At 51.3% G+C, this 24472-nt stretch overlaps 1 protein-coding gene across 1 annotated transcript in view; it reads right to left on the bottom strand.

The window, feature by feature from the left end:
- The window catches only part of RNF123 (ring finger protein 123), a 51834-nt gene that overhangs the window by 9251 nt on the left and 18111 nt on the right, over positions 1-24472 (bottom strand). Inside the window, exons 20-34 of the mRNA XM_055805443.1 lie at positions 24226-24327; positions 22953-23059; positions 22234-22432; positions 21476-21621; positions 21201-21284; positions 20449-20556; positions 17528-17705; positions 16422-16496; positions 15912-15999; positions 15567-15654; positions 15352-15436; positions 7689-7828; positions 7301-7489; positions 5563-5638; positions 4569-4653 (exon numbers count right to left, since the gene is read on the bottom strand). Coding sequence (XP_055661418.1) covers positions 4569-4653; positions 5563-5638; positions 7301-7489; positions 7689-7828; positions 15352-15436; positions 15567-15654; positions 15912-15999; positions 16422-16496; positions 17528-17705; positions 20449-20556; positions 21201-21284; positions 21476-21621; positions 22234-22432; positions 22953-23059; positions 24226-24327 — 1750 coding nt within the window. The remainder of the gene's footprint in view (positions 1-4568; positions 4654-5562; positions 5639-7300; positions 7490-7688; positions 7829-15351; positions 15437-15566; positions 15655-15911; positions 16000-16421; positions 16497-17527; positions 17706-20448; positions 20557-21200; positions 21285-21475; positions 21622-22233; positions 22433-22952; positions 23060-24225; positions 24328-24472) is intronic.

Raw genomic sequence — 24472 nt, 5'->3', positions numbered from 1 at the left:
TGTGCTCTGCTGGCTGGTACCACCATGTTCCTCGTGACCACAGTGCTCTTCCCTCTGTCTTCTCCATCTTTCCAGCAGAAGTTATTGGAAGATGCACCTTGAAGGCTGCTTAGGTCTTTCCTTGTACAGTTGCACTGCAGACCAATTTGCTGGCTCCTTGCATGTACCTCAACCCTCCAGTCTCACAACGAGAGCACCAGCTCCAGGCAGGGCTGGGGAACATGCTGCCTGACCTCACTCCCCTGCCTTCAAGGGGATGGTGTCCCTGGAGCATGGGGGGAGCCCGAGAAGCAGAGTGGCAGCCGAGCCCCAGCACAAGACAGCTCACCTCTGCTTTGGGCTGGCCACTCACTTTCCACAAAGCCTGCTCCAACCTACATGCTGTCCTAATTACAGCGTGCCCTTGCACGCAGGGGACCAACAGCCTCACCTCAGGCCTCACCCCTTCCCCTGCTGCTCGCTCTTGCCAGGATCCTTACACAAGCTCTGGCCAACGCTGCTCCATTAGCTCACTCCAAAGGAGGCTTAATAGAAGATCTGCTCAATTATTTAGCAGGCAAACGGGGGGATGATATTGGCTGAAGGCAGCCAGGGTCTCTGGCATGGACCCAACGATTCAGCCCAATGCCTGGCTCAGCCTGCCAGACCTGCCTTCCCTCTCCTCCCTGCAAGACCAAGGCTGTCACCAGGGGCTGGCAAAGGGGCAGCACACAGCACCCCTGCCTCAGCCCTGCCCGGACTCCCCGCAGGAAAGGTGCTGCCCAGCTGCTGTCAGACCCAAGGGCTGGGGGGGGGGCAGCACTTCAGGAGGCCTGAGCAGTCCCACAACACCACTGCAGAGAACTAAAGAGTTTTAAGCCAAGGAGCTGTTGCCTGCTGGTGAGACAGCCCAGCCCGCAGTGCCAGGCTGCCCTGCTCTCGCCTCTGCCTGCTGAAGAGGGTGAGCTCCCTCCTGGCAAGCCCTCCAGGGACAGGCAGCTGCTCTGCTGGGAAACAGGGCAACTGCCACGCTCCTGTCTGGGAGCTGGAAGACCCTCTACTGAGGGACCCCAGCTTGATCAGCAGCTCCTCATCTGAGCCCTGCACTAATTCTCCTCTGTCCCTGTTTGCAAACTTTGTTATGTACAGTGAGGGAGATGAGCCACGAAATCCCCAGGCCCCGCTACAAGGATCAGTAAGCCTGGGTGAGGTGGGTGCTGAAGTTTTGGTTCACCATGAGCAGCACCAGCCATCCTGCCAGACGCAATGAGGAAATGCACTTCTTCTTTCTCAAAAGCACCGCCTGCTCCATCCAGGGATGAAGGCATATGATGTATCAACTGCCTCATCACATCCCAGCCTGGGCAATGTTCCCTTTTCTGGTGCTTAATGGCTCTGTTTGATGCCAGGAGTCCATAGCAAGAGGACTTGATGCCTGGCTCAGTGTCCTGAGCTGGGCAAGGAGCAGCTGAGGTACCCAACTGCATCCCGATAACATGGCTGGATGAGTCGGCAGGGCCCTGGCTCTCCTTACTCGCACTCTTCCCCACTGGAATGTTTTGGCTCCATAAACGGAAACTCACTCCCCCACTCCCAGATGAATCTGTCCTCTCTGCCCCAGGGCAAAGGTTGCAGCATCTCCAACCAAGTGCCTGGCTCACCGGGTTAGAGACAAACAGAAAAAACACAGCAAAGCTGAGGAAGTCACCCAAGGTCCTGTTCCCTGTCCTCATCCTCTAGGGCAGAGCCTGCTCATGGGGAACCAGTCAGGGTTAACAGCCAGTGTCCCAGGTAATTCCCACTGAGAAGTTCGTAAGTGCACACGTGGATTGGATAATCTCTCTCTCTCTCAATGATTTCTGGCAATCTGGGAGTTACCAAATTGGATCTGGAAGAGCTTTCCACCTGCTTCCAGCACTGCCCGGGCACAGTGATTCCAAGCAAGGAAAAAAGCCGATCCTGTTATCCTGCTTGCTGCACTGACAGGAATGGAAAAAGGAAAAAGGAAAGCTGTCTTCTCCCGAGTTCACTCTGCTTTGGAGAGCCTGGTTACATATGGGGCCCTTTAAATCTCTTCAGTCACCCCTTGCAGCAACATGAACCATGGCAATCATCTCTCACAGGAGCGTACGGACCTGAGGAAGGTTTAAATTCTCCTTCTGCATTCCATGGACCATCCTCTTACTCACGTACCTGGAGACAGATGCTTCCCATCACCCTGCTCCAGGCCAGTTGTTGTTGACCTGTACCATCTCCTGGTTTTTGGATGACTGTGGGGAGGAGATCCCTATGGGGCTCTGCCTACGCCAGCTGCACCTTCCAGTCTTCCAGCACCCTGTGGCGATGGTGCCAAGAGACTTGCGCACGGGATCAAACCAGGACTGAACCCTCGAGGAACACAAAGGCAGCAGCAAAGCCTCTGTGTGTTTCCTCTCATACTGGCTGTTTTTCTCCATCCCCACCCTGTCTGCTGTTTTTCAATGTGCCTGCACGCAGCATAACCATTCTGTAAGTGGGGTACAGTACTCACACCCCAGTCTGCAACTCAGAGTGCTACAAAGAGGGTGGGTGGCTCAGTTTTCCCTCCATGTGAGGCACTCTGCCTGCAGCCACACTGATCTCTACCATCAGGTTGTCCCTCTCCTCTGCTTGGGTAGTGGTAGAGGGTCTCCAAGCCATCAGACTTGGCTCTTTTGTCTTGATCGACCTCAGTGCCCCCCCCCCGCAATGTTTGGTTTCCTTTTATAGATCAGTAATATATTAAAACCTCAGATTTAGTGCAGGGCTTTGCAAAATCACATAGAAGCATTTTGTTTTATAGATATTTTCCCCTGGGCTTCCTCCTGTTCCACCCTGTGCTTCTGCTCAGCTAGGTCCACCATAAGGACATGGTGCTTTTCTCACATTATTCCCGCATTCTGTATTTATTTCTGCCTTCCAGTGCCCAGGAGGGTGACTACAAAGTCCTTGAAGATCAGTCAGAGACTTACCACTTCCCAACGGCACACTACCAGATACAGCACCTCTGGTTTGTGACCGCGCAGCGTGCTGCTGCCCAAGGCACGGAGGATGCTGTTGGCACAGGGGATAGTGCAGCTGCTTGGCTGTGCACAGCCCCTTTGACACGGCCGCCCAGGTTTCACTAACGCAAAGCACAACTGGCTTTTCAGGTAAAGGAGGCAGTCTGAAAGCTTTCTGTCTCTCCAGAACTCCCTGCGGGCTAAGAAGGATGTGACTGTTGTCACACTACCATCTCACAACCCTGTCTGGAGTTTGCTAAGAGCCAGAGAAAGAGATTTATCCCTTCCCTGCTTTGACTCTACAAGTGACCTGGCCTGAGACAGATGTTCAAGGGACAGGGAGCCAGGGAAGGACTTCTCATCCTGCCTGGCATGCAGGGAACTGCTTTATCACCTCCCCCCCATCCCTCCAGGAAGAAGTGTCTGGTTGTGGTGTCAAATTCATGATGTTTGCACTTTCCACAGAGCAGGATTCCAGGGGCAAGCAAAATCCACCCCTGTTCAGTCCAGAAAGGCCATTGATCAATGACCTTGTGCTAAGCTCTTGGCACTGTCACACTTGGGGCTGGAGACTGATGCAGCAGCCATGGGAGGCAGGATAAAATTAGATATATTTGTGTACATCTTTGAGTCCTTGAGAGAAGCTGAAAGACTGGCTGCAGGGCTGAGCTGCTCAGCCAGATGGGGCCCTGCTCTCTGCAGAGCCAGAGACTATCATGTTCTCCAAATGTGAAAACAAGCAGGATGTGCAGCACAGACAGAAGAGCCCCATCTCCTACAGCATCCTACAGGGCACAGTGGCCAGGCAAGACACATATGAATGACACTGGGAGAGAGCAAAGGCAGGGCTGCAGAGGGTATCAGAATAAGCCTATTTACAGGACTTGGTACAAGCAGGCACAGACACCCATAAACCACCAGGTCATCTGTGGCTCTGACCAGCCACATCATACCCTGAGTGCTGTCTCTGAATAGCTGGTTACCATAAAGACAAGAAGATTTGCTTCATCTGAAAATCAGCCTCACTTAAATGCCCGGACAGGATTTGTCTCACCCTCGTGCCACAGGTCTGGGCAGTTAGGGAGCTCTGCACACATTTTGATGCCTTCCTGAGATGGGTCCAGAGTGAAGGAGCTTTAATGAACTCCCTTCCACCCACCGCTGTGTGCTGCAGCACTTCGCTGGCATCACTGCATCAGCATGCCTCTTTTACACATCGCACTCACAACCTCTGACAGCAGCTGTCCCATCACACAGAGTTCCAGACGCCATCCAAGGAGGAGGGTGCAGATGTGCTGTCAGTACAGCACCTCATAGCTACCTCTCACAAGGGTTTTCTTGCACCATGGGAAGGAGTTTTGCACCCAGCAGTAGCACTGGGATGCAGCTCCTGCAGGGGCATGCAGCTCTTCGGCCTCTGTCCTGCTCCATGCACATCTGCCTTGCCTTGCTTCAGTCCCTACACATGCACATCGCTCCTGCAACACCTCCCATGGCACTGATCCCTGCAGCGCCCAAAGCAATGCCACATGCAGTGACTTCATGCTTTGGAAGTCAAAAGCCACTCACCCCTGAACATCAGTGTCCACAAGCAGCCGGACCAGTATCCCCGTCACAGCCACAAGGATTGGGTAATGGTCCACACTCTCCAGCCCTACGGAAGCAAAAGAAAAAGATAGAGCCGCTGCCACCACATGACAGGCAGAGCAGGGCTGCACCACTGCTTCCAGGCTTGTAGTGGAGCAGCCCAGGACACAGGCACCACGACTTGGGCTCTCTGGTGTGGCCATATGCTTCATCAAGGACAGACGAGTCTTTCCCACTACCATGAACCCCAGACCCAGGCACTGCTCTCATGAAGGAGCACCCCTGCCTCCTCCAAACCTCAAGAGGAGAGGGTGGCCTATCCCCTCCTAAGCAGGCACAGGAAAATCCAGCTGCTATACGGGAAATATAGGATGCCCATAACACAGCACCAGGAGGAAGTCTCTGCTAACAGGCCCAACTCAGCTGCCCAGTCACCTCCACAAGGAAGAGAGCTGACGCTGCTGAGAACGGCTTTCCTGAGCAATTCAGTGCACCCTCTACACAATGCAGAGCACAGCAACCAAGCCTGCTACCTAAACTGCAATCTGTCCGGTGCTTTAAGACTTTCAAACAGGTCCCACCTAATCTGTGTCAGATCAGTGTCCAGCAAGACACTTCCCTGCCCAAGCACAGCATGGCTGCCACTTCCGCCATGGATAGCCAGACCCATGCATCAGCTGCTTCATGAGGACAGAGATCCTGGAGGGAACCAGAGCTGCTGGGCAGACAGAGGCTCAGGGTCAAGGAAGAGCACCAACGCTCACAAATGTCTGGAGGATTAACATGTCTTTCGAAGACAGCGCTTCTGTGGCAGTCTGCAAGAGCAGACTGGCTGCCCAGCCAGGGACATGGCAGGCCTGAGGTCTGATCCCACACCTCTGTGCTGACCTTCAGTACAAGCCATCTCGTGTTCCCAAGGGCACGCCTCCCTCACGTTTTCAACAGAGAGGGACAGAGAGTTAATGCGTGGACTCACCTGGCAGACGGAGGTTGACCACTCTATCAAACAAGTTCCTTTCAGCTGTCACACGGTTCAGCACCTGGTTCAAGAGCTGTGTAGGGAAAAGCAGAGAGGGTTCATATTTTCTGGATGGGCCTACCCGTGAGCAGCATCCAAAGAACATGCTTTGGGGCAGCATGTCCTTAGAGTTTCAGCTTGGTTCCTGGGAGGGTCGATGCACAGAAGGAGGCACACAGCAGAGACCTAGCTTGGCCCCGGCACAGAAGGAGGTGGCACCACACTGCAGTGGTTGTACCAGACCCAAAGCTCCCAGGGAGGAGTTAGTTTGAGGTCAAGGCCCCTGAATCTCAGCATCTTCCGCCTAAACCTGAATCCCACCTACAGAAGCCAAGCTATTTCTGTGGATAAAAGCTCTTGGCGAGCAGAAGCTACAGTCCCCAGGACAGCCACAGACAGTGAAGAGTGAGCTGGCAGCAGTGGGCACAAGGAGTGTCAGCAGGGTGAAGCACAGTCCAGGTCCAGCCTCGCCTGGAGCTGGCAGCAGGACAGACCTACCAGCCCTGAAGCATGGGATGAGCGCAGAGAGCAACCTGCTCTGCTTGACAGAGCACCACCACAGGCAGAGATTTCTGCCTGTGACCAGCACAGAAGGAATCAACTGTAAAGACAAGTAATTAGCCACCATTAGCTCTGACTCAAACCCCCAGGGGGATGAGTGGGGACCACTCCAGGCTTGACACAGCCGCTTCAACCTGAGCACTGTTTCTCAGATGCATCATCCCTTTTCCTGTCACCCTCATGCATGAAGAGCAGAACATCGCACCTCTCTGTGGGCATGTTCAGTGGCGGGGCATGGCTTCATAGCAGCACCAGGATGTGAGAGGGATGCTGCAGCACCCTGCTCTCTGCTGCCTATTCCCCAGCTTGCCTAGACCACCTGCTAAGGGCCTCCTCACCAGTAATGCCTACAGAAATCCCAGGATCCCAGGCTGAGCACTTCCTTCATGATTGCTCTACTAGACCCCATTATGTCTTGCTTTGACTCATCTGCTCAGATCCCTCAGCTTCAACAACTGGATCTACCCGGCCCTTGCAGTATAGGTAAGGTATACGTGACTGCCTCCCACTGGGCTGGCTCATCCTCAGGGCTTTCCAGGGTTGCTCACGCTTTAGCGTGACTAATTTACTAACTACTAATTTACGTAACTAATTTACTGGAGCCTGAGGGGTGTGGTGGGTTGGAAGGGAGCCGTCCCAGTCACCACAGCAGGGAAGTGGAGACATTTGGTACCATATTCTAGAACTGAGGGACAAAGGATGGAGATGCCTGCCCAAACGTTGGCACACGTTTCTTGTGAAGCCAGCTACACTCTCCACAGCTCTTTTCTGAGATGTACCACACCTCCTCTTCAGATTTCATGGCACTGTTTCCCACAGGAGAATTCAGCATTCACTGAGAGGAAGAAAATGGCCATAACCCCTCTGAAGGAAGATTTAAGTAGCCGTCATCCTCCCCCAGGTAGAGGTAGAAATCAGCCAAGGACAGACTAGTTGTAAAGGATGGGAGCAGCTGACACGTAGAGATTTTAGGAAGCCCTATTTGTTCTGCAGCAGCTGGGTTTGCTGTAGCAGCTTTGAGTACTACATCATTTGCAGCAGGAGCCCCCACTTCACAGCAAACGTGGAGTGAGGGCACAGGAGCCCTCACGCCCCTTCAGGGGATACTTCTTCACACTATGCTAAAGGACCATACCTGGGCAAGCCTCCGAAGCAGCAGCTCTGACGACGGGCGATTCCAGTCAAGAAAGATCTCTGGCGCCAGTGTGACGGTCATTTCCAGCACCCTGAGCAAGCTCACCGACAGGTCAAAGCAGGTGGCACACACTTTCAGCTGGCGGCTGTCCACAAAGTTCCTCTCCAAGCGCTCTGCTGCCTGCTGGATCTGCCAAGCAATGGAGACAGCTTAACAAAGTGCCCCTTCCCAAAAGGAGGGCCACAACTCCCAGCCCAGCTCAGCTCCTGTGCACACCAGGGAACCACTGCACACCCAACCCCAAGAGCTGTGTCTTGAGAACCTCATGCATGTAGGACACAGGCACCCATCGAGTGCCGGACCCCACAGCCCTGGGCGGCACACTTACCTCCTGAATCATGCCAATGAACTCAGAGAAAGCCCAGTTCAGCTGATTGAGGACACTGTTGAGGAAGCTGGGGGCCAGGTCACGGTCGCTGCGGAGCAGGTCTGCCATGTGCCGTTGCAGCAAGGTGGAGGGACATGGCTCTGAAACCAGACAGCAACAGCTTCAGTGGCCTGGTCTCGGATCAGCTGTGGGTGGGGGGCAAGGGCAGGCTGGGAGCCCGATCCTGGGCTTGATAAATGTTGGCTTGTGTCTTACAGTAAGCAGAGATGGCAGGGCACTGGGATCTGGGGTGCGAGGACTATTCCGAGCAGCAATCTTGCCTGTTGGGCCTCCAAGCACTTCTTTGTAATGCCAGCCTGAATTAACCAGGGAAGAGCCCTGTGTGCTCACCGCTGCCCACATGCACAGGAGACTGCCCTGCAGCTCAGCATCCCTCCTGCTCAGCTCTGCAGAGACCCACAGTCAGCTCAGCATTAACTGTTCCTGATACCAGTGCAGCAGCAGCTGCCCAGAGCCAGCGCGGCCACCCCTGGCCTCACACGGCTGTGTCTGTCTGTCTGGGCAGGAGGGCACCCAGTAAATCCCACTCCTGAGAGGCTTCTGCATAGAGCTGGGGCGGGCTCTCCCTTGGCAGGCTCAGGGAGAGCTGCCCACGCTCCCCAGCCAGGTTCAGCCCAAGCACAGACGTGTCCTTGTGACAAATGGCATCTCACCTCCAGGCTTTTTCACTATCAAGAGCACAGACGGAGTCGGACCCACCAGCTGGGAAACACAGTCAGGGCTGCGTGGGGCACTGGCCCCCATGGATGGGCAGGGAAACGAAGAGGGCACAAATGGGATGGATAGTTATCACCAGCAGAAGGACCCGCTGCCAGTGAGAGACTCACAAAAACATTCAACACTACGACGGAAGGGTATCAGAGTTCAAAGCACAGGGTAAAATTCAGGGCATGGAGAAAGAAACTTGAGCAGACTTACCAAATACAGGGGAAAACCCTGGACTATCTACTTTTCCTACTACTAGAAGGTATTAGTAAGTAAAAGCGGGTGGAAACTACAGCAGCACCAGCACTGCAGTACCCAGAGGAACAAGCCATGCTGTGACTGCAGAAGGTCTTTGAGGTGGCAGCCTGCTCGAAAGGCTAGCACGGGCAAAGGAAACACAGGGTGACCTCCATCATATCCCCAGGGACTGAGAAACAAGGCATAACTACAGGTAGATTGCTAGCTGGGATTAGCAAAGCCAGAAGGGGATGGCAGAAGACATTCAGCTCAAATGGGAACAGGATAAATTATTCTTAATACCCACTAGCAAGTTCAATGACTTCTGTTGTTATGGAGGACATGTGTTGATGTCTCATAGTGCATAAACACTCAGGGCAGGCCAACACCCTGGCTTTGATCCTGCCTAAAACTACATCTTTTGGAGGGATTTCATCACAACCAATGTCTTTGATGTCCTACTCCCATCCGCAAATACCTTCCCAGCCCTTGGCTACACAATGGCCCAGGGACTGCCCAAGCCAGATGTCCTTTTTATGTCTGTAGTGGTCCTCAGTGGACTTCTTGCCCAGTGTCCCCTGAAACTGTATAAGCCTTTAGTGTTGAATGTGTCCTAGAGCAACATTTCACAGCTCAGTTGTGTGTGGCAGGAGGAATTTGGATTTGAGCTTGGTGCCTACTCACTCTATTTGATAATATTTATTCTCTGCAACCCCCTCCCCTGTGGGAGAGACAGTGAGATGCTGCTTTCCAGTCACTTCTTCCAGCCAGCCATGATTGCAGACCTCTACGATAGTCCCAGCCTGTGCAGTTTCTCATACAGAAATGCACATCTTTGTTCTCTTTGCCATCCCTTGCTGAGCCTTGCTGGTTCTCCCAGTTTTTCTTTGGAGAGGTGGAATCAGAAGTGCACACAGTATCCAAACCACAAGCATGTGCCACATTTGCACAAAGGCATAATGTGGTTTTGTTTTTGTTCTGTTTTCCTTTCCTCATAATTGCTGTTAAGTAATTTGTTCCTCTGAGTGGGCATCAAGTTGATATTTTTCAAAAGATTACAATAGGATGACAGCTCAAGGATAACCCTTCTGTAAGAATTACAGTTCAAGATCCTCAGGAACTTGCTGGTCACAAGACATAAGTGGAGAAGCTCAGGAGTCAACAGTGGAGCCTATTTCATAGTCTTTTCTGTCAGTGATGGACAGATGCACACCCCTATCAAATCTGCAGATGACACTAAATGAAGGGCTTTGTCCGATGTCCTAAAGGCACCTGAGAAACTGAAGACTGTGACGAAAAACCCGATCACATTAAACAAGGAGAAAATTCTGCATGTGGGGAAGAATGACCCCAAGTATCAGTCCTGGCTGGGAAACAATGGTCTGGACACCACTGAGGGGGTTATGGAGGATAGCAGCTTGAACAGGGCATAGGTGAGGGCTCTCACTACAGCTGAGAGGTGGGTGATAGCAGGAGGATGTGCTCAGCGGATCAAGGGGAAGTGTCACCCTTCTGCTTGGCCCTGCAGAGGTCACACCGGAAATACCATGGTTCTTTTCTCAGAAGGGTGCATAGACAGGTCCCAGGGAGCCTACCCTGCAGTCTTGTCTCTAAGGTTTATGCTCAGCTCACAACACACTGATTTTTGATCACGTTTTCTACTCACATTCACTACTGTACACCTGGCAATGCTGAATTCCATCTCTGTTTTGTGTCCCAGTCACTTTTGTAGGAAGGTCCTTATGTAGGATTAAGTTTTTTGTGCCTTTTTTTCCCCAGCCTCCCTTCAATGTGCAAAAAGTGCTTTTTATTAAAACTGCTGACATATTAGCTACCTTCCAGCCCTCAAGTACCAAATCAGTTCTAGGCAAGGATCACCGCTACTCATAGATGAGCTCTGCAGGTTGTCCTGTTGGTCTGTTGCGAAAGCCTCTTTTACCAACATTTCAAGTCAGGACAGATTGCAAAATGAATTGCCCAGCCAAAGTCTACCTCATTTGAAGGAAGCTTTGGCTTTTTGAAGGATGCTCTTACACTTGTAATAACTTGCTTTATCCTGATTTTCAGCCAACGACTATTTCCTCATGGTACTTTTCCAATAACTTGTGTGAATTTTCTCCAAACCTCCGTTCTTAAATGCTTTCCCTACTGCTGGCAAAGACTGTGCCAGTCTATAAAAGCATTAAAAAGTGGTCCCTCTTGTCAAACGCCTCCACAGTTATGTAGTTTTTCTAAGGTTTTAAGTTAACGCCAGGAAACAGTGGACTTCCTTGGCTTTTGTTGCTCCCAACAGGATTCTGTATCTGAAGATGCTGTGATCACTGCTGCTCTTTGAAAGCATCATAAGGCAATACAGAAAAAGCAGCTTCATCTGTTGCATGAGTTCCCAGATCAGTTTCTCCATGGGGCAGTGATTAGGTGGTATCCATAAACCTAGCCCTGGTGTCTTCATTTGCAAGATGTTCACCTTTGCTGAGGCATTTCCACCCACCTCCTTCACGTCTCGGCTACCACTGTCCTCCTGGGTAATGATACATCCCTTATGTGCGCCACTTCAGACAGGGACATCATTTCATAGGGACCCTGTGGATACGAATGCTCACTGAGGTGCTTACTTTCTTGATTCTGGCAATAGTATGTCATTAGTGTTTCTAAAGCTTGTAACTCCCTAACACAAAAGCCACTCAATCTTGGCTTAGCCTTCGTTATGACAGATAAAGATCAGTCATTGGAACAGAAATTGGTGGTTTTCTAAGGCCAGAAATTTTGACCTCAATACATTTAATGTGGGCAGCAGAGCATGACCCCAAGCAATTATAGATGTATCTGATGGTTCCACAACAGAAACTTCCTCACAAATAGATAAGCAAAGTGATCAGAGGGGAAAAAAAAAATCTAGGTAGGGGAGAAATAATGAATAAAACCACAGAGTTCTTTAAGAAGATTATTAGGCAGCCAGGAAGCCCTAGTGCTACAGCAAGCACTTGGGTTAAAGGGTTCAGACCAGGATGAAGGAAAGACATAAGTTAAAATGTAAAAGATAAAGTGAACATAATCAAACATAGCCAGTGGTTGATGAAAACAAGGAGAAAAGGGGTAATAGAAAGAAAGGACATAAAAGCAGCATCCATGACTAACCACGCCACATGAAATGTTTCCTCAACTACAGGAAAAAATTCTAGCAGAATTATTAAAAAAAAAAGTAGTAATGGGAGAAAATCTAACAGTAGCAGCGGGTCATTAATAGACAGAGTTAAAAATTAATAAAGCAGATGAAGTGGAAGACTTCAGTAAGTGCTCCTGCTAGATAATTGTCAAGAAGTAGCGTCATGTACTTTCATCACAGGAAGATAATTACGTACTTTGTAGCTTGCTAATGACCCAGGGAGATTTATAACAGGGCTATATGTGAGACTTCTTGGCCAGAAACCCAAGGGGGTCTCTGGACACTGCAGCATTTACAGTAGAGCTGGGAGCACAGAGGAGGAAAGCCCCAAATGGACCAGATTCAGAAACAAAGTAGTTCCACCCAATGCTAATCTGAGTGTTTGAAAGGATCCAGACATAGATGTGAAACAGTCCCCACGCAGTTGCTGTGGCTGTTGGACTGACGAAACAGCAGTGAAAGAGGTAATCTGGGGATGCAGCGATCCACATCACTGGCAAACTGCACCTGTTCAAAGTATTTAGAGAGGATCAAACAGAACATTGCAGGGTGAGGCAGAAGGAAAGCAAGTGTCAATCAGGGGCTGAGATATCAGTAAGGTCAAGTGCAAGGCATCAGGATGCCCCAGCATGCACCTGGCACTCATTGCATGCCTCCAAAGCAAGGCACTGGCAAACAGGCTAATGCAAGTTTTGGCTCCATGACTGGCAGATCAGGGAGGTGTTCCAGCTAGCATGACACTGGCACCTCTGGGGCTGTTAAAAACATGGGAAGGGTGAACATCGGGGTGGCTCCGAAAAGCAAAATCTCTTCCTCAACAAGGTACAGAGGCTGCGCTTTTTTTTCACCATTAAAAGGGACCAAGAAGTGAGTTTACCCTGGTACATAAGTACTTTTGAAGAATAAAATGTTGTCACGTACAGAGCTTAACCCAGCAGAGAAAGGCAGAGCAGCAGCATCGAAAGGCAGGAGATGAGGCTACACACATTCCCATCAGGAAAAAGTGATGGATTTATTTCTGAGGGTGAGGAACCATGATCAGAAGGACTCGGACAACTCAACTACCACCAGCTGATGCTTCTGGTGTCAGTTTGAGAAGGACTTCTTCCTGAAAGACCTCTTTAGCTTGGGCAATTTGCTGGACTTGGGACGTGGGTGAATTCTCTGGCCCACGTTGCAAAACAGCTCAGCTAGATGATCTCATGGTGCCATCCACCTACCCTCCACCGCTGATGGATGTGTGGGCAGAAAGCCTGGGGCAGAGGAGCCCTATGCTGCAACCTGAAGCCACCCTACAGCTTGGTAAAAGCAAGACAGACTGGGCCTGGCACAGGGCCAGGGCTGCTGCTCACCGTGTGCGTGCCGTAACAGCACCCAGCCTTGCCTACAAGCCATGATGAAAGCAAAACAAGTTTCTACAGCAGCTGCCAAACAGAACTGCCCCTGCCTCTGAACACAGTCCCTGTCTGCTGTCAGGAGCCAAGCTGGAGGCAGAGCCCTGCCTGCACAGGAGCTGTTTGGTGTCAGTGGGCTAAGGAACAACTGAGGGAGCAAGCAGGAGCACACACAGCCTTCCTGAGCCTCTGCCCCTCCCCGGGCTAAGCCAGGCAGCCATCTCACTGCTCACCGTCGGCGAGCAAGGGCAAAAGGCAGCGTAGGTGGTCTGTGCTCTGCATGTTTCATGGACATGGTGAGGCAGCGCCAGCACAGCTTCCCCGCCTGCACGGAGTCCTCCAAGGAAGCATCCCCAAAGCAGGACAAAGCTGGAACACCAGAGAAGATGCATTTGCCCAAACTCCCTTCAGACTGGCCTGCAGAAGCAGACCCAGAAAAACAGGGATTTCTTTCAGCTTAGCAGTTTGTCCCATTGTCCCTGCCAATGCTCAAATTGCAAACAAGGTGAAGACTGATGGGTGGGAAGGCAAGGGGGTCATCTCCTCCTCCTTCCCTTGGCAGTATCGCAAGGACACCTCTGAGTCCCCTGTCACTCTTCAAATAAATCAGCATTCATTATTGATTTGGTTGTGCCTTAAAATATCAATCCCAGGAGCAAGGCCCCAGTAGCCAGCCCAGCCCACTCCAGGCTCAGACTGTGTGGAGCCACCCAGAGATGGACGGAGAGAGGCCTTGAAAGCTGAGGAACTCTGCTCCTGCCCTAGAGCTCCCCGAGATGCGGGGAGCTGGGTCACTGCCCCACGGGACTGGTGGCAGCCACTCAGGGGCTTGCTTGTGCAGTAGGAGGGAGAGGGGATAGTCATGAGGTCCCTCCTGCCTGTGTACCAGGGCTTCCCCATCGTCCTCCAAGGACCAGAGGAACCCAAGGCTGGCACAGCCTGTGGCAGGGCTCTGCCCCCAGAGGTAACCCTGATAAAAGAGGCACAAGAGCTCGTCCATGGTGCAGCCACAGAGCCTGCCATGGGGGCACCAGCCTGCCTGGCATCTCCCAGGGACGTAACCAAGAAAAACGATCACTGTGTGAAGCCCTCTGTCCCCCAAAGAAGGGTCTCTCTAGACAGAAGAGGGGAAGGAGGGAGCTCTCTAAAGCTATTTCACCAGACAAGAGAGAGTCACACAACAAACTTACTCTGGAAACTAGCAACAGAGAGATCTCCTGGGCACCCACGGGCAGGAGAGAGAAAGAGAACAAGGGTGCTGTTAAAACACAGACAGGCAGCTCTCCTCACCGGACGGGGCTCAGTGCACACCTCCACATGCCACCTGCCCCTGTCAGGCTGCAGCACCCACCGCCACCCACCCCCGCACAGCTCTCCAGGCGCTAGGTCTGGCACAAAGCCTTTTCCCCAGCAGAGCGGGGTCAGAAATGTACCCAGACAGGCCCAGACCCTGCAAGGGTGAAGCTGGGGACATGTTCTTCAGCTCAAGAAAGGTACCTTTTTCTCCCCACATCTTTCTCAGCCGGACCAGAGCCGAGGAACTGCTCCATTTGGTGACAGCGCTGAGAACCAAACCACAGTGCCAAAGGCAGGACAGGCTCTGCCAGGCTCCAAGCGAGATGCCTCGTTAAAACACTTGCTGCTTGCAAACTTTTCCAGTGCCCTGCCTCCGTGGGCACCCACTCCCTCTCACAGGGCACCTACTGCTTGGCACACTCACCAACTCTTCCCCACAGCAGCTTCTCACTGTGGACATCAGAAAGCCTTCTCCGAGGCTTACACTGTGGGGTAAAGCTCTGGTAAGGATGCAGGCCTGGGCCTCTCTCCTCTCCCTTGAAGGGCAGAACCCCTCCTCTTGACGGATCTAACTCACCACCCAGCAAGCAGAAGAATTACCAGCCAGTGCAGAGCGCCTGGGGATGTCCAGGAAAGGAAATGCTGACTGCAAAGATCAGGTCTAGATGTTTGGCCAGGATCCCCCTGCTTCAGCAGCCATCTTACTAGCTGGCCTGGCCCGTAGTAGGGAAGGCTGCTAGGGAAGAGGCTGGTCCTCCCTCAACACCCACCATAATCCCAAGCACCCGTCCCCTGCTCCACTCACTCTGCAGGCTGGGGAGGCTGGCGTCCTCAGGCTTGGTTTTCAGCAGGTGTGGGAGCCGTGTGTACCTGTACCCGAAGCCACAGCCCTGATAAAAGAGATAAGCGAAGATCTGAAGAGGCTGGAAAACAGTTGGGTTTTGCTGCTACTGGAAAGTGAAATACTCAGTGTCTAACCAGCCCCAGACACTGAGAGGGGCAGGGATGCAGGATGCTCACCCGCCACAGTCTGACGAGGATCCAGTTGGTCTGTGCCCAGGGTCGCTGCTCATAGGGAGCCAGGAGGTTCTTCATCATGGAGATCCGCCTGCCAGACAAGGACATAAGTCATCCCAAAGGGTTTGGGGACAGGGGGTTAAACAGGACACAGAGTAGCACCCATGGAGTTGGGGCAGAGCAAAGCCACTGGTATAAGGGTGATAGAAGGCTCCCAAAACAACTCCAGCACCCTGCTGCGCTCCTGGACCCTCAGCAGTGCTCGGCAGCCCACCTGCTCTCCCACCCGGCCTTGCCACCACCCCAGCCCTGCCCCAGCTCCTGGGGAACTGGCAGGGCAGCACTTACTGCTCTTCTGGGATCCTCTCTACAGCACGCAGCGAGTGGGGGTAGCAGACGTAGCTGGCCAACGCCTGCATCAGGGAGTCCCGGATGTCTGAGGAGGAATGAGAAGGGACTAGGCCAGGCACCCAAGGACACGTAGCGTACCAGGGAGCACCTAAACACCAGGGGCTGGGAGGAACTGACCCTCACTTGGAGAGGCACACTGTCCCAGCTAATGTGAAAAGCATGCTTATGCTCAGGCAGCTAAGGAATAACCCCAAACTGGACATGCAAGTAGCTGGGACATGAGTCCTGCTCTCAGAAGGGTACCCTAGGTCATGTAACTACCCTGGAATAAGAAATAAGCAGGACACACCATACAAGGGCAGTGCCCAGCCTCTCTTTGTATGTGGAGGCATAAAGCACTCAACAGATTCAGCACATAGATCCCAACAGAAATCTAGTGAGCCACTGGCAGCGGGATGGGCCAGACCTGCAACATTATCACCCCAAAGCAGAGGGATGCAGCTTTACCCGTGCCCACAATCCTTGAGTCAGCAAAATGCTTGGCCAGGATGGCAGCGAGGCGCATCAGGGTCTCTTCATAGCCTGCAAAGAGGAGGGAGCAGGGGTCACACCAATGGCTTGATGGGCAGCCCTGTGGTCCCAGCATTCTGGACATGGCACAGGCCACGGAACTCATTCCTGCCACAGCTAGCTGCAGCTTTGTTGTGCATCTAGCTGTCAAAACAGACAGCTGGGAAAACATATTAATCTCCAACAGAGCCTCTTACCTCAGTCTGTAGATTCTGTTCTGAAACAGTTACTCAGAGAAAGATAAAACCACGCAACTGAGTCAGACAGCAAGGGAGAGATGCCTAGTGCAGAAGAGGCTGAGCCACACAAATAACACCCTAGATCTATGCACAAAAGCCATGTCCAGCCTGAAGAAATCTGCTACCGCTCAGTTCTGCTGCTCCCTGAACAGCAGGCACAGCCCCCACTTAATGGATGTGAACGCTTTAGCTATGTCTTGTTAGCGGGAACAGAAACTCTTCTTACCTTCCTGGGCTTTGGAAAGCACAGAACAATTTGCTTAGAGCTCAGTGGGATCACTTAGCCAGGAAAAGCACAGAACGTGCACAGAGGGAATCCACCTAAACACAGACTCTTGGCATCAAGTGGCTGGTCATCTCCAGAGGAACAAATCCAAATCCCAGGGGGATTTGAAAAGCAGTTCCAGTTATTCCTGCACTCATGACACATCTTCCACTCAGAAACCAACACGCAGGGGCACACGTTGCTGGGGCAATCACATCTTCCAGCATCCCAGCCCATTCCTGGTACCTTCTTGGAAACAAAATCCACAGCTGCCGGTGATTTTCACTACAGCCAACACTGTGACAGCTTCAGGCAAGGCATGGGCTCCCTGCCTGAGCGCAGCCACAGCCATGGCTCACCAGTGGGTGAGTACGTACTCAAGGAAGAGCACTCAGTGCCTGCTCCACAGCACACAGACAATATACTGGTGCAGCACATCACAACCAGGAAAGGACACAGAAGGGATGATGCCCAGCTACCACTGCTTCACCATAAGGATGTGGCTTGCTTTATACTTTATCAGGCCAGAATCCCTTTACCTGGAAGTTCCTCCATGCTGTTTACAGGGCTGAAGTAGTTCTTGAGTGCGCTGTAGCTGTTCATAGCCACACTGAGGTAGAACTCTGGCATGAAAGCAAAAAGTGAGCCCGTCCTGTCACCATGCTCGATGGTGCGGATGCACACTCGCAGCAGCCAATATACATCCTGCATCTTCTCCTGGCCAGAGAGAACACAACAATCCCCATTTGGTTTTGTCCAGCTTCTCTTTGGAGAAACACAACAATCAGCACCACACCTAGACCTCAGAAGCATCTCAGTGTCTGAGATGTTCCTCAGACCGCTGCTCTAAGTTCATTAACCACATCAGTGCCATTCAGTCTTCTCACAGAGCCACAGAAGCATCAGGTGGAAGGAATGATCAGAGACGTCTACACCACCTTCAAACTCTGAGGGCAACCATTATCGTGACATCAGATAAACTGTGGCTTTGTCTCACTGAGCCTTGAAACCCTCCAAGAACTACTCCTTGGTAGGGCATATCTGATCACACAGGCCTGATCATAAAAAAGGCATGGTAGTTTTTACTCCAAGGACACTGGCTGAAGGAAGGCAGGCAGCAGCAAACACAGCATAAATTTGCTGGAAAGAAAGCTGGTCCTTTGTAGGAATTAAATGGGAACAGGCTGAAAGCTCATACCAACTCGGATCTTTGCAATAGGCAGCCAAAGACTTTCAGATTCTGTGCCAGCCATTCAACCGGATTTACTGTCCTGAGGAACATTGGCCTCTTGCATCTCTAAGCAAAACTCAGGGGGTTCTAAATTAAAACCAGGAAATTTAGAGCCTCTACATAACATTAAGCTATAAAAATCAGCACCAACAAAGCCATAATAAGACAAAATATTATTTCATGTCCTGCAATGCCAAGAAATATCACAAGCAATAGCTATTTGCATATGGAGGAGGGGTACACTCCTAACAACAACAAAAAATTAAAATCAGATGTGCAGATAATTTCATTTGCTTAGTGGCTTTTCTAAAGTATGTTGCTAGCACCTTTGGGAGATTTACATGGGTTTCCTCTTTAAATTAGACTGAACCAGTGCAAATCAACTAAATTGACTAAAAGACATCTTTATCTCAACAGTGACACACACCTCAGCTGAACTGTTGCTTTCAGGATAAAAACCAATTGTGCAGAAAACACTAAGGTAATGAGCCTTGATAACCTCAAAACATCATTTCAGGTATTGCCAAGCTAGAAGAAAGTCTACACCAAGAGGAAACAAAGATGTGATTACCCACAGTGTGATGGATAAACACAGCGTTCTAAGAAAATAAGCTGAAATGGTCTGCCCACGGGAATGTTTTGAAGGCAGGATTATCTGCTTTAAAACTAAGAGCGTTTTTAAGCTGTAGCACTCCCTTTCATCTAACCTTCAGTCCTTCAGCTCAGAATAAACTAGTGACTAATTCCCCTGAGGATGGAGCAGCCTTTCCTGTGCTCTGACACCCCAGCGCAGAGCAGGACTTCACCTCCAGACAGAACCAGTTTCTTTCTCTCCATCAGCATCAGCAGTGCCTGCAACACTCACACAGATGTGTCCCCTCCAGTGCACGCAAGTCCCAGCGATGGAGGAACCCGCTGGGTGGATGGCTCCATTGGGAAACAGCAGGGACCTGTGATGGCTGTGAGATGGAGCCCTGAAGGTACAGGCAGTAAGTACAGACAAGCTCCTCCATGTAGCCACGTTCTGCTCAGAGCAAGCTCGCTCAGTTCTTGGGGTGCATTTCACAGCCTGAGCCAGTTAGTGAGGACAGGAGCACAAGCAGGGAAGGCTGTAACCTTCACTCCCAGGTGCTGCTGGTTCATCCAGAAAGGTGACCCCACACTCCTGATGGGAGGCAGGCACCTGTGTTTAATATGACAATAGATCATCTAGAGACACATTTAGTGTTTCCACTAGGGCCACTGCAGCGATACCTGCAATGGACATAGGTAATGCCCTTCAGCCTTCCAAGAGCAGTCTGGGAATAAAGGTCTATTTTCTGGCAAGCATGGGCTATGCTAATGCAGATGGAGAGCTCCTGCAGCACAGCACTGCGCCTTGCAGTCCTGCTCTGGGAGTGAAGCAAGGGACGAGCAAAGAGCTCATGAGTCAGGATCAGCCACTGCAGCTCTGCCAGACATGTTCACAGAATACCACTCTGCTCCTCCCTGTTTACATCCTGGGATACACGCAGAGACCCTGCTGCCACCGCATGTTCAGGGAAACATCTTCTTCCCCAGCACAGAAAAGCTACAAACAGAGATGGGGCAAGGCAACGGGTAAGGGAAGACAGGAGATCATTGGAGCGTAACAGCAAAACTGCTCATGAGAAAAGAGACCAGAGATTTTATCCTGGAAAACAGTGACAACCTGTGCAAACAGTCACTGCATTATTACTAAATGCAGAATGCAGTCTGTCTATGTGGGAACCAAGTAACAAAGGGGAGAACACCTCAACAAAACCCACTAGGCTTGGATCCTGCAGATTTCAGGAAGCGCAGCACAACTGAGCCCCCCCTGTGAAATGCAGGACAGCTCAGGAAAATGGTTCACAGTAGCTTCTACCCTCTAGACACATCCTGAAAACAGAACCTCCCTCTGACCTGCACCCTTCTGTCTGTGCTGCAGAGGCCTGATGCCCCAAGGGAAAGCCTACGGCACCACACACAGCTCAGAACAGGCTGGGCTGTGTCCTAACAAACCTTACAGGACCAAGCCTGGGACAGGAGGGGGTCCAGGCCTAGGAAGGCATCTCTGATGCACAAGAAGGGAAAAACAAGCCTCAGAGATCATTGGCATTGATCCAGCATCAGGGAGAATGACACTTGTGACATGTGAGCCAAGCAGCACCGATACAGAGGTACACTTCTCGATCTCCTCTGAGCTGCTCACATTATGCTCCTGCCCACCTTTGAATAAATGGTGACATTTATCCAAGCAAGGCGTCGGCTTAGGTGATTGAGTTTCTCAGAGAAGACCTTTTGGCTCTTCAGCAGCTCCTCATGGATGTCTCTCCTCTGAAAAGAGTGCAGAGATGTGAGAGCAGACGTCACTGCCATTTATAGCATCTTCTTTCAGAACTGGACAAAAATTCAAAAGCAGATACCACCTTGGGGCTAGCTAGGGAGTATTGGCAGGAAGGAAAGGGGTCAGCAGCCTTTCTGAGGAGGGAGTGGTCATCAGTGCTATGAAGAGCACTTATCAGCCTCAGCTGCAGCCCACAGGGCCTGATGTGGATGCTGGTCCAGTGTGGGCAGCAGCTTTAGAGTCAACTACTGTCAGATACTTTTTTAATGCATCATCAGATCCAGCTGCTGGAGACTAAGTCTAATAGGACAAATGTGTCCCCAGTCCAGCACTGGAAAGTCCCCACCCCAGGAGACCGGCTCCAAGGTATCTGCAGCACATGGAGGTTTGGAAGCTGCCACGACTTGTCTGGGAGAAGCTGAAGCAGTCGCTTCAGTCCCTCTGTTCCTTGAGGCAGTGGTACAATGGGTTGGCATGGTATGAAATGCAGCTGACAGCTCCAGGCATGGGTTACTACCCCATCCAAAACACTGGCTGCTCCAAGGCTAGAAATCACCCACTCTCTGTGCTTCACCCTTTTTGTCAGAACCTGAAGCTGTACAAGAGAAGGAAGCTGGAGTCCAGAGACACTTACCCTCTTCGGGCAGCGGCTGATTTTTTCCTCTGTGTCTTTCAGTGCCATGGCATATTCATTCACATCATCTGACACACCAACCATCTGAAAAATAGTAGATTCCAACAATAAATGAGGGTATTTTTTTCCCTAGTCGTACAAGCTTGCAACAAGATCCCTCACAGGGGTGGGGAGAAGGAAAGGGCACACAGTCACTAAATAAGCAGAAAACAGAGGGTCGGTGTAGAAGCATGGACATTGAGGGAACAGACTCCTGCACAGCATGTGCCACTTACCTTCCCAAGCTGCTGGTGGACGCTGAGGTTGTACATCATCACTATCCCATCTAGGACTTCCAGGAGGGAGTTCTCTGTGATGGGCTGGTCTGGCTCCTCTGGGGGTCTGCCCAGTAAGAGACCCTCATTTCCATGGCTGCCTTCAACTGCAATGCATCCCCAAGACAGGAGAGAAGTTCTCAGCAAGGCATTTTGGCACCTCAGCTTCTGACTGCACCTCTCTGAAGCCAAAGCCCTGCTGTGCCTCTGTTACACAGTGCTCCTTCCCAGTGATTCACTAAATACACTCACACACCATTCCCATCTCACTGCCTGCATCAGGCTGACCTGCCAGAACTGTTCAGAGCCAGACCATGCAAGTCCTGCTTCTTCAAGCCTTGTACATGCTTCAGAAGCCTGCCTGGCCCAACCCAACAGCAATGGTGCTGCTACTGCACACATCATCCTCTGGCTGGTCTGCATTCAGAGGAAGCGGGGCCGCAGCTGCCTCTGAACTACCTCCCTGCAAAGTCTCACTGCACTTGCAGGAACCAAGGCAGCATCTCCTTAGACAGAGAGAGTGACAGCATCACCAGTGTCATGTTCAGGATAGAAAAGTGGTTAACTGTGGACTTGTGGGTGGCAGCATGCCCTGGGAATGGGAAAGAGCAATACTGGCAGTAAAGAGATCGGATTCCTCTTGAAAGTACTGGGAGATGGAAGATGCCATTCTCTCAGGAACCACCTTGGCCATGCCAGCATGCAGCGGAAGTACTCACTGTCCTCCTCTGTCCGCTGCTCCACACTTAGTGTGCGCACTTTGATCTTCTCCAGGGTGCCAAGAGGCCGCCGCGGGTTCATCAGACTGACAGCTGCTGTGCTGAGGAAGCGGTTGGCACGGCCCAGGGTTGGGGAGCTGAGCCAGCCAGGTCTGGCAAGAGCTCCACCAATGGCCAGGGCAGCAGAGGGACGCTGAGACTGAAAAGAAATTAAGAGAGAAACAGTTCTAGCTGTTTAGCTGCCCACTCTTCCACCCTTGTCCCTGCAAGGATGTTGGTATAGATGCACAGTGGCCACTGGAAGGTGAGCTGGGCCAGCAGTGCCAGGTTAGCAAATGGATATTCCTTCCTCTAAGGGCACATGCCAGGTACAAGCAGCAGATCTGCACAGCAAGAAGCTGCTCTGTCTGCAATTGCCTTGCACTCTTTCAAATGCAAGCACAAGAGCTGCCATGGAGGGGAGGGGGCATAATCAGATCAGTGGGTAGTGAGAGAGCAGAGTAAAGGAAATTTTGCTGCTCAAACTTGGTGCATCTAGGATCTTGCTGATCTCTAGTGACACTCATGCAAGCGCAGCTGTTTTATCTGGTTGTCCATGGAATGGTTACAATCCTGGCCCAGACACTGCCTTCCTCTAAAGCAAAGTTTTTCTAGCCAGAGGCTGAGCTTGCTGCCCTGGCATCAGGGCCCCCGCAGGAAAATAACAGTACAGGGCTCACCTGTGCTGCTGATGTTGCGGATTCCTCATCTTCATCAAGATCGTCCATAGTCACTGCTTGCAGCTCCGCAGGGTCGATCAGGACATTGGCTTTTGCAGCCAGGTCATCTGCACAGAGAACACCGAAGCAGCTGTGAATACAGGAGTCACCCTTTGCATCTCATAAGGCAGCCCTAGACTCATCCTCTCTCCTGCTTCTTGGCAGTAAAGAAGCAGCCAGCAAAGTTGGCTGGTGCATCAGAACAAGCTCATCTTCCCTCCAGCTTCCTTACATAGGATAGGCCTGCCCTTGCTAAAGCAGCAGAGACCTGATGGGTGCTGCTCACCCAGGATCCATTTCTGTTCCTGGTCCTACCAGCAATAAATAGAATAACTGAGGAACCAGGAGACAACCACCAAGGCCAAACCAGTGCAGGGAAGGAAAATCAGGGCCTGAGACCATTTGTTAAGCATCCAGTTCTTCAATTCCGTCCTATGATATGTCCCCAAGGCACTAGGACTGAGACTCAGACCAGAAACCATTTTCAGCCCAGAAGAAGGCTGCACTGACAGCTATGCTGTACAATGCCTGAACATGTCCTCTAGTCCATAGCCCTGTCTTTAAAGCTGGCCAGGAAGACCTTGGTAAGAGACCAGAAGAAATTACATCATTCTTAAGTAATCTAATTTCGAACAGCCAGGGATTAATCTGAGACAGGGAAAATGGTCCTAATCTTGCAGATGCACTTGGGAAGGAGAAGAAAGATCTGAGCCAAAGGCAAGTGTCAGATTAGCCAGAAACCAGAGACAAATGAAGCCCAACAGGAAGGCAAGGGGTTTCTAACTCCTCCAAAAGGGAGGTTTTGAAAGCCTATTGCCAGAGTAGCATGGTGCATACAAACACACAGCTGCAGTACATACACAGGGTGGCTACCGCTTGCCTGAAGTGGTACAGCAAGTAAATCCTGGACATCCTTCACACCCAGCAGATGCAGGCTGACAGCCAGTGCTTTAACAGCTCCCAGCTCTTGGGTGTGGTATTCCCACACCACCTCCTTCCCTCCACCAGCCACACACCGAATTCAAGGATATAAACAGTAAACTGTTAACTTAAAGGATGCTCCACCCAAGAGGGATGGTGTCTTCTTCAGCATAACTTGCATTTCATTAAAATTCAAGTCTCTTCTCCTCGAATTTAATCACAATTCATTACCCCATGGCTCTCTCCCTGGGATGTCTCTTGGCTGAACTCCAGCCAGGACCTGGATGCAGGTATTGGAAATAAGAGCACTTACCTTTCAGAGTTTTCTTAAGATGAGACAGGAGACCTCCAAGTCGCTGAAGGTCAAAATAATCCACCTTCCCATTATAGAAGAGTTGAGGAGGGACATAGGCCTCTGAAGCAGAGAAGGAGGTTTGTTTTTTCTACGAGTCCCATGCACAGGATCCAAGCAGACATGTAAGCCCTCCTAAGACAGACTCCAGGGCTCAGCCTAGACTAACATTTAATTACAACTTTTGTTGTCATAAAAGCACAAACCA

The sequence above is a fragment of the Falco peregrinus genome, chromosome 5 (genome assembly GCF_023634155.1).
Source record: "Falco peregrinus isolate bFalPer1 chromosome 5, bFalPer1.pri, whole genome shotgun sequence".
Taxonomy (NCBI): Eukaryota; Metazoa; Chordata; class Aves; order Falconiformes; family Falconidae; genus Falco; species Falco peregrinus.
Note: the sequence above shows the minus strand (reverse complement) of the source record. Positions and strands in the feature narration are given on the sequence as shown.